Here is a 15187-nt window from a genome sequence, read left to right on the forward strand (position 1 = left end):
TGTTGCCCGGGCGGTGTGTTTTGGATCATTGTCATGTTGGAAGACCCAGCCTCGTTTCATCTTCAAAGTTCTCACTGATGGAAGGAGGTTTTGGCTCAAAATCTCACGATACATGGCCCCATTCATTCTGTCCTTAACACGGATCAGTCGTCCTGTCCCCTTGGCAGAAAAACAGCCCCATAGCATGATGTTTCCACCCCCATGCTTCACAGTAGGTATGGTGTTCTTGGGATGCAACTCAGTATTCGTCTTCCTCCAAACACGACGAGTTGAGTTTATACCAAAAAGTTCTACTTTGGTTTCATCTGACCACATGACATTCTCCCAATCCTCTGCTGTATCATCCATGTGCTCTCTGGCAAACTTCAGACGGGCCTGGACATGCACTGGCTTCAGCAGCGGAACACGTCTGGCACTGCGGGATTTGATTCCCTGCCGTTGTAGTGTGTTACTGATGGTGACCTTTGTTACTTTGGTCCCAGCTCTCTGCAGGTCATTCACCAGGTCCCCCCGTGTGGTTCTGGGATCTTTGCTCACCGTTCTCATGATCATTTTGACCCCACGGGATGAGATCTTGCGTGGAGCCCCAGATCGAGGGAGATTATCAGTGGTCTTGTATGTCTTCCATTTTCTGATGATTGCTCCCACAGTTGATTTTTTTCACACCAAGCTGCTTGCCTATTGTAGATTCACTCTTCCCAGCCTGGTGCAGGTCTACAATACTTTTCCTGGTGTCCTTCGAAAGCTCTTTGGTCTTGGCCATGGCGGAGTTTGGAGTCTAACTGTTTGAGGCTGTGGACAGGTGTCTTTTATACAGATGATGAGCTCAAACAGGTGCCATTCATACAGGTAACGAGTGGGGGACAGAAAAGCTTCTTACAGAAGACGTTACAGGTCTGTGAGAGCCAGAGATTTTCCTTGTTTGAGGTGACCAAATACTTATTTTCCACCCTAATTTACGAATAAATTCTTTACAAATCCTACCATGTGAATTCATGGATTTTTTTTTCACATTCTGTCTCTCACAGTTGAAGTGTACCTCTGGTGCAAATTACTGACCTCTGTCATCATTTTAAGTGGGGGAACTTGCACAATCGGTGGCTGACTAAATACTTTTTTGCCCCACTGTATGCGTACCGAACCGAAAGCACTGTATCGAACGGTTCAATATCGATACGAATATCGTTGCACCCCTAATATATATATTATATATATATATATATACCTTTGAGTCTAAATACATAACTTAGAAGTATTGTAGAACTGTTATTTGCAGCTGGTGCATGGTGTTTTGGCTAATCTGTACAAGATTATACGCAACCCATGTAACTAACAACAAGAGCCGGGAGGCGTCTTCCCAAGCACAGCTATCTGTTTCATAGCAACAGCATGGAAGGCCTGGGGTTTCAAGCATTTACTTGCATGAAAAACACGAATATCAGTGATTGTACCTTTCAGATAAAGTATTGCATGAAAATCTTTAAATCCAAGGTATGAAATTAAAAGTAGTTCCTTCAAGAAAAATAGATTAGATGTTAGGAATTTATTTACTTTAATCCTCCATACTTGACACGTTGAACTTGCACGTGCAACATCAACGTCCACATCTGCAGTGTAATCAAAGATGACGGCAAATGTTTTAGTGGAGGTAGATGGACAATGGGAGGGATTTGATGGCAGGCTTACAAAGTCGAAGTTGAATTGGTGTGGACTTCTCCTCCTCATTTGTCTCAATGAATGCCCCAGACACACAGATTAAGGTTAGTTTAACCAGCTGACGGCTTGATGAATGTTGTGCCAATTATCCTGTAGCAGAAGCATTCGGCTATGAAATGATGGCCCCTGTTGCAAGATCTGCTGCATGCTCTCTATTTAGCTTGCATTCCTGTGGATGCTGGCAAGGCAAGCTTATTTTTATATACTTAGCCCCCGAATCTTGCTTACTTTGTAAAGTGGTCCAACTAAAAAACACCCAAACATTAATTTTAAGAAACATGTGGTGAAGCTAAAGGTTAAACAAATGTTTTGCTCAGTGGGGAAAATCAGACATAGGGCAAATAACATGCTTGGACCGCTTTTTAAATTTTGTTTATAGGTAAGAAAATGAATGCATCAAGCTCTTGTGACTCTTCTTATGTCATAGGTATATTGAATGAATATCCAGTGTAGTGTCTTATTGCAGTTCTCCCATAAATTTTAATTAAAAAAGGGTATTGCCTTAAAGAGATGCATTTTCTTTTTTCATAACAAAAATATGAAAGCGACAGTATTTTCTAATTTCTAGGGGTTTTGCCATCCATCTGATCTGACATCTGAAAATGAGGGGCACAACACCATTTCAGTATCTGCTGGGTTCTCTTTTATGTACCTTTAACTAGCTAACGGCTACTGCTAGTTGTTAAATATTGCTACTACAGTGGACAAAATGTTCTTCTGGACATTTTCTCAGTGACTAAACAGCTTCAGGAGTAGAGCCAATACCTATTTGCATGTTTCATGAAAAAATCAAGTCCGATGGATTTGCTTTTTTTTGTTAGCTTAATGCAGATGCATATTTACTGTATGTGGCTAAGTGTAAATGAAAGACTGCATCTGGCTTTCATTCAGATAAAAGCTTGAGTAATTAGAGGCTTACATCATTTTCACGGGGGCAATTAAATCTGATCGTCTTCGCATAAGCATATCTTTCAAGAGGCTCATTATAATTTTCATATTTGGAACGTGCATTTTAGCTCCTTATACACAGCTCCAATAATAATCAGCTTTAATGATTAAAGTCTAAATCAGATACATGACAGCTCTTCAGCAGCATCACCCAGCCCTGACTTTTACTGTCTCTTTCTGATACTGATGACCTGACATTACACACCCAGGAAGCTCTTTAAAAGTCAGCCCAACATGGACAGCGCCTCTTCTTTGATCAGCTATTGTTCTGGACGGCGTGCAAAGCTTCACCCTGTGACCTATCTCATTACAGGTCTCTGTGCCAGCAGCAGCAAAGCTTTCATGAGGAGAACATTGAGATAATTGGGTCACTCTATCAAAGTCAGCCGTTCTCAGTGCCAGCCACGCTGCCGTCTGATGACTTGGATGAGCTGCGCCAAGTCAGCACAATACAGAATACGTTGGAGTGCTGGAAAAAGCACCGAATACGTGCCTCATTGTACCTTTCATCACAGTGTACTATGTCACTGTTAATGCCTCAAATAAGACAGGCTGCTGGATGTTTGTTATAAAAATGCAGGGCGTCCAACACTTTGTAGGCCTTTCCATGCACATGTCATTGAGAACGAATCACCCCAAAGGCACAACTTCAACTCAAGGTTTCTAATCACAAAGGATAAGAATATAAGATTTTGATTAAAAAAATGCTCTGCATGAGCTGCCCACCACGTTCCAAAGCATTATGAGGAGTTTGTTTGTTTAAATGGGACATGCCTTAAACAAGAAAAGTCAGGAAGATTGTTTCCCTGCTGTCTTACGTCAGTCCAAGGCGGCTTTAAACAGCACAAATATGAAGTCAACTGTAGGGTGCCTTGTCTTGAAACATGTTTTAAACACTCTGCACGCTACAGTGTCAACAGGCACACCACACACTTCTGGGATTTATAAAAGCAGAGTTAATAATGAGTGGCAGTTTAAGGATGAAGGCTTAGGAGCTATGTTTTATGTGCAGAAAGAGGCCGATGGAGAGAATATTAAGTCAAGGGAGAACGTGGATAATAAAGCAAAAGAGAACAAAAAGTATTTGAGCGAAAGCTTCAGAAATTGATGCTGAATTTCCAAATGAGGATCCAAAGTGGAGGAGATATGTGGGAGAGTATTAGGTTCGGATGTTTGACACGAGCGTGATGCTACATTTGACAGCTGGCTGGGGATTATGCCAGCCATTCTCCGTGGATACACGCAGATCTTGTTAAAGCTAGTAAGAGTAAGAACCAGTTCCCAGGAAGGCCACTGCTGTATTTGAGTGTCCAGTGTGTAAATTTGTCTGCTATGCTGTACTTTACACAACAGAGAGGTAAAAGTAGCTTAAATGCAATGCAGGCTCACAATCCCACAATTCGGTTTTAGAGTATATAATAATGTAGAGATTAGCTTCCTGGTTTAATCCAAAATATTTTGCAAGGCTTAACATCAGATGAGAGAATGCGGTTTAAGCTGTGGTTTCCGTGTCTGTGGATGCCTGGAAGCCTAAACTCAAAATGTACTACACAATAGGCACATAAGCACACGTTCCACGTATGTGAACTGGAAAGCAAGATGACAACCTCTTGACAGTGCGCCCGCTTAAAAAGAGTAGAAACGAGGGAGTGGAAAACTAACAATGAAATGCAGTCGGAACACAAAACAAGCATTCAATTTACTCGTACTTCAGTGCAGTTGATGTTGACAGTGCATGGCACTGCAAGTGGAAAACGCCTTTTGTGTGGGCCACAGAATTCTGTGAAATAACCACACCGATGAAGCAGGTAATAGTTTGTGTCACGTGTCTGAAAAGGTGCTATACCTTAGCTTTTCATGCCTGGAGCACCTTGCCCATAGTTAAAAAGCACCTTGGGAATGGTAACAAAATTGGATAAATGTCAAATATCAAAGATGCCCTGACACATGCTCCTATGACCTCAAAATAGCAATTTACTCTATAATATTTGGATGAGTTCTTTGCTAAGTGGACAAGATAAAAAGACTTTTATAGCAGTTAGAAGTTGGATCTGTTAAAGGACTGATTGTTTTGTGTGAAGAGGGTAAAGTTGGGTTAGTGGAGATCTGTTTTCAGCTACCACATAATATTCTGCTGAGGTTAAACTGACTTTCCTGATGCAGAAAACAGTTTCCTCTAAAATGCACTAACGAAAGGTGGTGTTAAGAGTTATTTGCTCTCTGAATTTGTGAAGGCGCAGTGGTGCATCACTGGAAAGTAGAACTAGCAGTGCACCCCACCGTTCTGCAGTTTGAGATGTGTGTTTGTGTGTGTCTGTGTGTGCAGCTGATTGCGAAATCAATTAAGGAACAGTTTAGAAATAGACAAGCCATCGAGTAGCAGAATGAAACTCATTCAGCTATACCACAAATGACTCTCTTACAGGAATTGGCTAATCTTCCAATACTGAGCAGAAGTAGGTTCCTCTGTCAGTTGCCTTTCTTTACATTCAGTGTGGTCTCATCCATCAATAAGCACATCCCACCTTTTCTTGTGTAAAAGGCACTCTATTTTATCCTTTGCGCACCACCTTTTGGCATCTGAATCAATATCCAATTTTTCCTCGCTCATTTGCCCCCTGCCTCTCAGAATGCTCTAAATGCTGAAGTCCTTAAACTGGTCCTTTTTCATCCTACAGTTGACAACTGATCTAGTGTAACTGGGCTTCTTGCCTCATCTAACTTCTCCAAAGAGACCATGCTTTTCCTTTTCAGATCTGGAGAAATCAACAGTTTAAGTGGAGCCAGCAGGTCAGGGTAGATGCTAAGCCTCTTATTCTAATCCTAGCATGGGCGTGTTATGGATAACATGAGCACGCGTGAGCTTACTCGAGCATGCTCATTTCATCAGAGTTCATTAATGACACGACTGATTTGCTCTTTGTGCGTTGTGAAGCTGTAAGAAATGGCAATTCATATTGCATAGATTATACAGCGGAGTATAAACGATTACTATAGTGAATAAACTTACTTGGAGATAAAAGCCAAAGCTGTGCTATCCTTTTCAACAATATGAGTTGTATGAGCTCTTGTAGTAATTTTCAGATCTATTAAAGCTTTACGGATGATAATATACTAGACCAAAAGTATGTGTGCTCCTCCTGTCCTGGGCATTGATAGTACACATTATAAAAACTGTGAGCATGCACTTGTATACACACAGAGAGCTCAATTCCCTCAGGATACTGTAGGTTCAAATAAAGTTCATATTACAGCAGTGCTTGGATAATAAATGGCCCCAGAAAATAGGAAGTTAGCAGCATCTCTGTGATCATCACTCATAGTGTTATGCCATGTTCATCACACAGTAATATAACTAACAAACACTTTTTAGTTGGTGTGGCGCCACACTGTCTGTGTCAGTAAGTCTTTGACTATATGACTTTGAAGAGTAATCGGTGTATAAGAAATGAAGTCAGATTTGCTTAATCTTGTCAAAAACATACCACTAAATCAGATTTGAGCAGTAATTGATTTCAGAACGCATCATGTCAAATTGTGGTATTGAGGAAGTCTGGCGTCACATCTGACAGATAGAAAACCAAATTAAAATGGTCTCAAAAGCATCACTGGTCTTACAGCTCCCTCAGATTTCACCTAACAAATGTAATTTAACCAATCTGTGACCAAATGTTAACCAATCAAGGAGCTCATAGACTGTAAATTATAGATGGACATTGCCTCTGTAACGTCAGCCATTTGTGTATACTGCATGCTGAAGCCTCATTGTTGGCATTGGAAGTTGGTTTGCATTGGAAGGATACAGATAACTGCTAAGCAGCTCTAAGAGACTAAGAAAAATACTAGAATATGAATCATTAAAACAAGGGCTCAAACTTCTTAAATGGGCTGTACCTCAAACAGGAAATATTATTTGATTATTTGATTAACTCCATTAAAACTGCTCCGAAAGGCACTGACTATCAGAGATTCAGCTGAGTGACCTGAATGGGTGAGGTGAGGCTTAGCAGAAAGATTTTGAGTTGAATTTTGAGATAAATTATAATATTAATTTTAATGTAGAATTTCAACTTGCCTACAAATGTTTAAAAGGTTTCTTTTTATTTATTTATTTATTTATTTATTTATTTATTTATTTATTTATTTATTTATTTCAATATATTTTTTTCCTATTAGAAGGAGCGAGCTTCCATAGAGACCAAAGCTGCAGTTAAAGTGGATTAACTCCCATTTGGAGCCTCAAGCGGCTATAAGAACTGCAGTTTGGATTGTTTAGTTTATCTTTCTGTGGAATGGGGGGGGGTTGCTGGGTGTGATCTGACAACCTTGTCATGTCTTAAAAACATTACACCAAATTGCAGTGAAAGGATTTTTATTTTATTTAAAAAATCCTCTTTCTACTTCCTTTCAAGCATGTGCTTTATCAATAAGCAACAGAGCTCTGTGCAAAATTAGAAAGGTTACACAAACTCTATTTAGTTCAAATTTTATGGGTTCCTAAACAGTTTGGTCAAAGTTGTTGCGTGACAGAAAAAAAATAATAGTGATTATGTTATAGAAGTAATGCTCTTATGAGATGTAAACGGCATAGATCAGAACAATGAGTCCTAAGCCGATTACCAGTCACACTTTCTGCAACAGGCCGAAAGAGTTGGGAAGAAAACCTCCACTGTTTCAAATTTACTTTGGAGTTGCCTACAATGAGATCAGAACTGAGGGGTGTGTGTGGAATACTAATAAACTGACATTTTTTGAAGTTTGTTGATTTTTTTTCTATTCTTTGATTTTGGACTTTGACATTTTCTCTTGTTATCTTTAATATAACTTTCTGAACATCAAAAATGTATTGGCAAACCAGTTGTGAATTTCAAACAAAAAATATTTCACCACTTTGAGTAAGACACATTCAATCTGAAGCAAATATTTCATCATATAAACAATCCTGTTGCTTCGCACTGAAACTGACACCAACGAGAATGCCCTGCTTTCCAGATCCTAATGTGTCTTTCACCAGTTTGCATAGTGTTGTTTCTGGCTTTTTGTGCATTTTAACTTTAAGAAGTCTGCCAGTGTTGCAGTATAATTGTTCACGAGTGTGGTTTAAACCCCAGGCAAAAACATCCCAGGGACTGCTTTACATACTTTCTTTTTCTCTGTATTGTAGGAATGAAAAGATAATAAATTAAATAATATTTAAGCAAGTGCATATCTATAAATTATAATGAAACGTTATTACTTATTATAACACAGAAAAGGATCTTGTTCATATAGACTAAAAAAACACAAACAGGACTATGTTTTGCTTGAGCGCTGATTTTAAAAGGTCTGATATACGTTTAGCTGTCTAGCAGGAAGTGCATCAGGTGTTCTTGAACACAGACAAAAACCTTTGGCTTTGACCTAAATGTTGATTTAGGTGTTTCCCTTTAACATTTTTTTCCCCTACTTTTCAGAAAAAGAACATCAATGTTTTGCTGAGTCTTGGCATGCTAGCTTCCTGGGGAGCACTCTTGCTGTCAGCTCGCCTCTACTGGATGGGCAATAAACCTCCAAACTTCTCCAATTCCGACAACCCTGCAGCCGACTCGCCTCATTTCCTCACTCGAATGCTAACGTTTCTCCACCTGCCTGCTGCCAACGCCTGGCTCCTCCTCTGCCCTGACAAGCTCAGTTTCGATTGGTCCATGGATGCCGTGCCCTTGGTCAGGTCCTTGGCTGACTGTAGGAACCTTCACACCGTTGCCTTTTATGTTGGAATGAGCATTCTGGTTTTGTTTGGCCTTCGTGGTCCCACCTCCAAAGTCAAGGAGACCAATGGGAAGGCCCATGTCACTAATGGGAAATCCATCACTAATGGTAATGGTTACCACGCTCCTGATGCAAACCATAACACAGAGCATGGCTCTCCAAAAACCGCCCTAAATGGCTCAGCTGGACTGCACCACTGCCCTCCACGGACACCCCTGCCCCCTACAGAAAGCCTAGTACTATTTTCACTGGGCATCCTTTCATTGCCTTTCATCCCAGCCACTAACCTATTCTTTTATGTGGGTTTTGTAATTGCAGAGAGAGTACTATACATTCCCAGTATAGGCTTTTGTCTGCTTGTTGCTGCTTGTGCAAGAGCCTCGTTTGTTAGACTGAGGACTAGAGGCTGCAAGGCTGTGCTGTTGTGTCTCTGTATGGGTCTAGTACTGCTGAATGGACTCAGAACTGTTCAAAGAAACAAAGACTGGAGCAATGAGGAAAACCTCTACAAGTCTGGGATTAATGTGAATCCCGCTAAAGGTAAGAAGGCCACTGGCTATCTTTAGATGTAAGTAGGAATCCTCCTACCTTCAGCCTAAAGCAAGGAGCAAATTTGAATGACTGAATTTTAGAGCTCAATTGATACAGGAATTTTTAGGACTGATAGCGATGTTTTCTTTCCAGCAGGTAGAACGTAAACAGAATCTTCATGTGTAGTTATTTATTATTATTAAGATATGCCAGTACAGATATGTCAGCAAAATTGGATAGTAATATCTGCCTGCCGAAAAATCATTCAAGCTCTAGTTAATTTTACAAACTCAAAGCTAGCTTATCAATCTTTTGGCCACAGCAACCGTTACTATAGCTATGAAGCTGTTTTTTTTTATTAGGGGAACATTACGCACCCATTCCTGTTATTTTACAGGTAACATTCAAAGATGACGAAGCAGTTTCACAGCATCTTTGAATACTGATAGCTACTCAAGATGAAAGTGAACAAAGAACGTAAAAACTCTGCTTGGCAAATGCATTTTTGCCGCTTGGATTTTGTGCTGTGTTAATATTTGTTTCTGTACGTTTTTAGTACATTTGAGACATTTCACTTGTTTTGTTAAAGATGGAAAAAAATGGCATGTACAGCAAATTTTTTAAAAACTCAAACAATACCCAGTTCTACTTAATATGCATGTTTTTAACTGGGCTGAGATCTGAAACCCACTGTGGGAACCTGATCTTGAAAGAGGCAAGTAGAAATATGTGCAAGAAAATAACAGAAAACTGCTTAGAGGATTGTTACACACTTGCCTAAGAATACTTAAATAAAAAAAAGAGAGCACTCTAAATAAACATGTAAGCATGAGAAGTACAATTAATTGTTTTTATCAAGTGATACTAGTTTACTTTGACAAATTAGTGTGAATAACTGCTTTTACATGACCACCAACTGCATCTTTTTTTTTTCTTCTGCTGTATAACTCTTGACTGGCACATTTCCTCTAGCCTGGGGAAATTTGGGGAACGTACTGAAGAACCAGGGCAAAATGGCGGAGGCAGAGAAGGCATACAGAAATGCTCTGCACTACCGAGGGAACATGGCTGACATGCTGTATAACCTGTGAGTGATAAAGATGCCCGTTCCACCTCCTCGTGTTTGCATAGTCTTGACACAAACAAGTTCTGATTCCTACCATCCATCACTTTAGATCACTGTGGAAAAGGAAGAGAAAGGGGAGAGAGGAGAGCGCATATAGACACAGAGTGACTAGCAGGAAAAACTTACAGAGGGCACACAAGAATAGATCTAACACAGGAGAAGAAGCAAATGAAATACAGAGTATGGCTTGATGCAAGAGAGTTGTGTGTCCCTTGTGGCTCTTTGTACCGTCTGCTGCTGATTTGATTAGTCATGGTTTGCAGGGTTTGGGGGAACACAAAGACACTTAGAATCCTGCAACACAAGGTGTCACAGATGCCAAAACCTCATAGCAGACCCGTGTCTGTAACTCTCATGCAGACACTGTTTTCCTTCCCACTTCTCCGTTCCCTCTCAAGTTACGGGTGCCAAGAAACTGGCAAAGAAACAAAGAGAGAAGGGAAAACTGAAAGGTGTTTTGCATTCTTTAAAACAGAGGTGCTACCTGAGCTTGATGGATGGTTGGCTATATTGGGATTATATATAAGTATATGGGATACGGGAAGAAAAACCTGCCACTTTCACCACTCATTACTTTGATGAGAGGTTAAAGCTTACTTTGCATGCAGAGTTAAAAGAAACTGTACTGCAGCTTGTCACATCTTTGCGTTTTTCTTGGACCAGGGGTTTGCTTCTGCAGGAGAATGAACGCTTTTCTGAAGCGCTGCGTTATTACAAACTTGCCATTGGGAGTCGGCCTACGCTGGCATGTAAGTAAATCTCGGAGAGTCTCATTTTTGTAAATGATCTATGAGGCGGTCAGCCTGAGGGGAAGAGCTGTCATCAATTAGACTTTGGGGTTAATTACACTTTAATTTTATTGCTGATGTGGTTATTCTTTTTTGCATGGACATGTAAAGGGCCAGTGAAGTAATGCAATTCAGTCCTGCGCTTGAGTGTTCACATTAGATGAGGGTCCAGCTTTTACTCTACCAAGTAGAGTAGCTTTATTGTTAGCTTTATCTCTTTTTTGGCATGTATTTATTTATGTGTCCTACTTTTCTCTGCTCCGACCTCAAGTTCTGCCTCCTTTAGGCTGTATTATCATGTTCTTCTGTGTAGATCGTCAAGTTTTTTTCTTTGTTTAAAGCTTTTTTTATGTTTATTGCTCTTTTATTTACAGTTGATAATTATTTATTTGAACTGTTCTTTTTCCAGGGTGGAATAATTGTACAGCATATATATTTGACCTCAAAAAACAGGAATTTAGGCTGCACAAGTGTGAATTTATTTTGGATTTTCGTTAAGATCAAAACTATACATACATGCTCAAATATATGCGCATTCTCATTTCCATCTTTTAATAAGAGGTGTTAAAGGTTCTACAATGCCTTTTAACGTGACGAGTTAAAGCCATATTAACTTCTTGCTTGTGATCATGATTGACTACAACTTGCTGCTTCTGTTTGCAAACATAAACAAAAGAAGTGGTTTAACAGCGCTCATTGGATTGACCAAAACTCAGAACAATGGGAAAGTCCAAGGAACTGGAGTGAAGCTCTAAGAAGGAATTGGAGATTTACACAATCTGAAAAATGTCTATATTACTATACCACTACTAATTCCAAGATCCCCTGCTTCAAATTCAACACCTTTAAGTTTGGCTGAAGTTTGTAGCTCACATGGACAAGTGAAATGCCTTATGGCAGGGGTTTCAAACTCCAGGCCTCGAGGGCCGGTGTCCTGCAGGTTTTAGATCTGTCCTTGATCCAACACAGCTGATTTAAATGGCTAAATGACCTCCTCAACATGTCTTGAAGTTCTCCAGAGGCATGGTAACAGTAATCATTTGATTCTCTTGACCCAGGGTGATTTTCTAAAACCTGCAGGACACCGGCCCTCGAGGCCTGGAGTTCGACTCCCCTGCCTTTTGGCCACATGAGATACAGATTGACCTATATGTCCACAATGATAACAGAAATGTTTGGGTGAGTAAAGGTGAGGCTTTCAAACTAAGAACACTGTACCAGCTGTTAAGCATGGTGGTGGTAGCATCATGCTCCGGGGCTGTTTACTGCCAGTGGTAATGGGAGTAACAGTACACTGCACAAAGTGGATGGAATAATGAAGAAGGAAGACTACCTCTTCAAATTCACTTAAAATCAACAAATAGATGGTTTAAATGTGGATGGTTTGAACTTGTGGTGATTAGAGAAAATCCAAAATAAATTCAGACTTGTTCACCCAGTTCGTGTTTTTTAAAGTCATTAAAAATGAAAAAGAAACAATTAAAAACAATGATTAAAATCCTAAAATTACCATGACGTTCTGTTCCATGATGAGTGTATGTAAACTTCTGAACACAAATGTATTTATGTCAAAAGACATTTTATATCATTTCACATGCCTTTAATTGAACCTGCTTTTTCTTCACTCTGAACTCACAGCGGCCTACTTGAATATAGGAATAATTTTGATGAACCAGGGCCACCTGGAAGAGGCCAAACGCACCTTCCTTACTTGTGCTGACATTCCCGATGAGAATTTGAAGGATCCTCACGCTCACAAGAACTCCGTCACCAGTTGCCTGTACAACCTGGGAAAACTGCTCCATGAACAGGGCCAGCAGGAGGTCAGTGTGTCCCGTTTGTGGGAAAAGGGCCCAGCGAATATTTGAAGGAGCTGAGAAGTACTTGTTTTGTATCTCAGCTTTCATAACATGAATAAACAGAGAAGGACCAAAATAATTTTTGTAACACTTTCCATTAGGACTTTGTCCGTGCCGCTTGTGATTTAACTACTTAGTTAAAGGCCACAATTATGGTGACGCGAACTGAAAACTGAACTAGCTGAATTAACTATTTTCTTTCTACAGGAGGCCTTGTCTATTTTCAAGGAGGCAGTGCAGAAAATGCCGAGGCAGTTTGCACCACACAGCCTTTTCAACATGATGGGTGAGCGACTAGCTTTTTTTTCACATATAATATCTGTTTTAAACAGTAATAAAAAAAATCTATTTTTAAAAATCACTACAAAGGTGATTCCAGCTTGAAATGTTAATAAGCATCTCGATGAGATAACGCTACCATTTGATCTATAAAATTACACATTCATGAGCTGTGAAGAACACAGTAATAATGTGAGTTAAAGCTGTGCAATCTGACATTATTGTTCCCGTCTCAAGTGTTGGCCTTCTGGCTTGTGAGAGCTTAAAATGTGAGTTAAACAAATTGCCATTTAATCATTGCCGAGGAACCCCACCTGTTGGATTCCACCACTGTAACTCAAAAACGATGTGTGCACACACTTTGTGTCCTCTTGAGGAGAAGTGAAGCTCATCTGTGGAACGAGTCACATCCCCCTCTTTGTTATTGTAACACTAATTACATTATTGTAAACTCATCCCGATGACATAGTTGAGATTGCAGGGAGATGTCTGCATAAATTCCTTTGACAGGCAGGCTGAAGGAAAATAAGATTTGTGTTTAGTCAGGTGGAGAGAGGGATTAAGGAAGAGTGTTTGAATTAGTGTAATGGGAGGGGATACTGAGTATATGTCATCAGCCTATCTTCTCACTCTCGGGACCAAGAGCATGCCCTCACATCCAACAACATCTCTGAGTTTTTATAACCAGCTTTTGTCCTTTCAGAGAAACTTCAGATTTATCTGCATTGTGGTCATTTCAGTCAACATGGGGTTAAGAAGAATTTGAAGTTTCTCAAATGACCTATTACAGCGAGCCATTATAATGAGAACCAGCATTACATCATTATCTGTTTATCTCAGATCCAGACAGCGCAGAGTTAACATCCATGAATAAATTAATCAGTTAGACTTGCAGCATGTTCTGCTGTTAGATGAAGTTCAAAGAGCTTCACAGATGACTGACGAGCTAATAACAAGTCAGAATAAATGTAATAAAAACAATGCAATTAATTATAGATTAAAAGCACCTTAAAGAAGACTAAAAAGACAAAAAAGATCAGAAGGAGAAGAATCAAATAGGATAAAATAAGCACCCTTAAATAGATTAATATTGTAGGAGCTACAAAAACTGACTGGAAAAATGAAATGCTGAAATAAAAGAGAAAAAAATCTAAAAACAAAAACTGATTAAAACTGACAAGAATCAGTACCCCAAAAGAGCAAGAACAATTATAAGTGTAATATATAGAATAGAGTGGAACAGTGCTCACCTTTTGTAAAGGCTCCAAATCTAATAACTGATTGCCCATTCAGTTTCCCCATTGATGCTTCTGAACGTCCTTGCTTAAAAAATGTTTTAAGCCTTGAACCAAGCCAAAACTGACCTCCATAAATCAGGGGTGTCACTGTTCCAATTTAGTATTGTGAGTTTCTGTTATGAGCACATGCCATCACATCACAAAGGCTCAGCTTATAGTAAGTCTTCTTTGGATGATTCTAACACTATGGCTCATAATCAAGAATATGAGAATATGAATGAGATTTTTACCTCTAGAACCTCACTGTACTCAATTCTAAAATATGGTATTATATTTATGTTGTTGTTTTTTTTAGTTTAGTTTTTTTCCCCTTGTACTTTAATCAAGAACAGGTTCTTATTTTCACTGAAAAAGGCAAAGCCCCTTGATGAAATAAGTGTGTAAATACAAGCAAGTGTACAAGGGTCAAAACACCAGGGTGACTGGGAAGCTAAGAGTGTTGGTGAATTTGGCTTAAGCCAGATAGTTTAGCACATGTTTTTGTGTTTGGGGAGGCAAGGTGCCAAGTGTGGCACCACCTACATTTTTTAAATAAAAGAAATCTTAAAATGCATATGCTAAAAAAAACAAAACAAAACAAGTTCCTTTTATTATTGATATTTTCCATTCTCCTCTCTCCTTTCAGGAGAAGCCTACATGAGGCTGAACAGGCTGGAGGAAGCAGGTCACTGGTACAGAGAGTCCCTCAGGGTCAAGCCTGACCACATCCCTGCTCACCTCACTTATGGAAAACTGCTATCCATCATTGTATGTTCCCTTACAGACACACACACACACACACACACACACACACACACACACACACACACACACACACACTCACACAGAAAGAAGCAGAAGACAAAGCATTATCTTAGTAATGACTGCAGTGGTTAACTATGTGGCAGAGTGTAA

General features: G+C 39.7%; 1 protein-coding gene across 2 annotated transcripts in view; it reads left to right on the plus strand.

Annotated features, from left to right (window-relative positions):
* LOC309692480 (protein O-mannosyl-transferase TMTC2-like) overlaps positions 1–15187 on the plus strand; it is a 68703-nt gene that overhangs the window by 39169 nt on the left and 14347 nt on the right. For both annotated transcript variants that reach the window (XM_082511031.1, XM_082511030.1), the window contains exons 3-8: positions 8118–8952; positions 9916–10030; positions 10733–10818; positions 12496–12680; positions 12924–13002; positions 14919–15040. In XM_082511031.1, coding sequence (XP_082367157.1) covers positions 8118–8952; positions 9916–10030; positions 10733–10818; positions 12496–12680; positions 12924–13002; positions 14919–15040 — 1422 coding nt within the window. The remainder of the gene's footprint in view (positions 1–8117; positions 8953–9915; positions 10031–10732; positions 10819–12495; positions 12681–12923; positions 13003–14918; positions 15041–15187) is intronic.

The sequence above is a fragment of the Aulonocara stuartgranti genome (genome assembly GCF_965226115.1).
Source record: "Aulonocara stuartgranti genome assembly, chromosome: 17".
Classification (NCBI taxonomy): Eukaryota; Metazoa; Chordata; class Actinopteri; order Cichliformes; family Cichlidae; genus Aulonocara; species Aulonocara stuartgranti.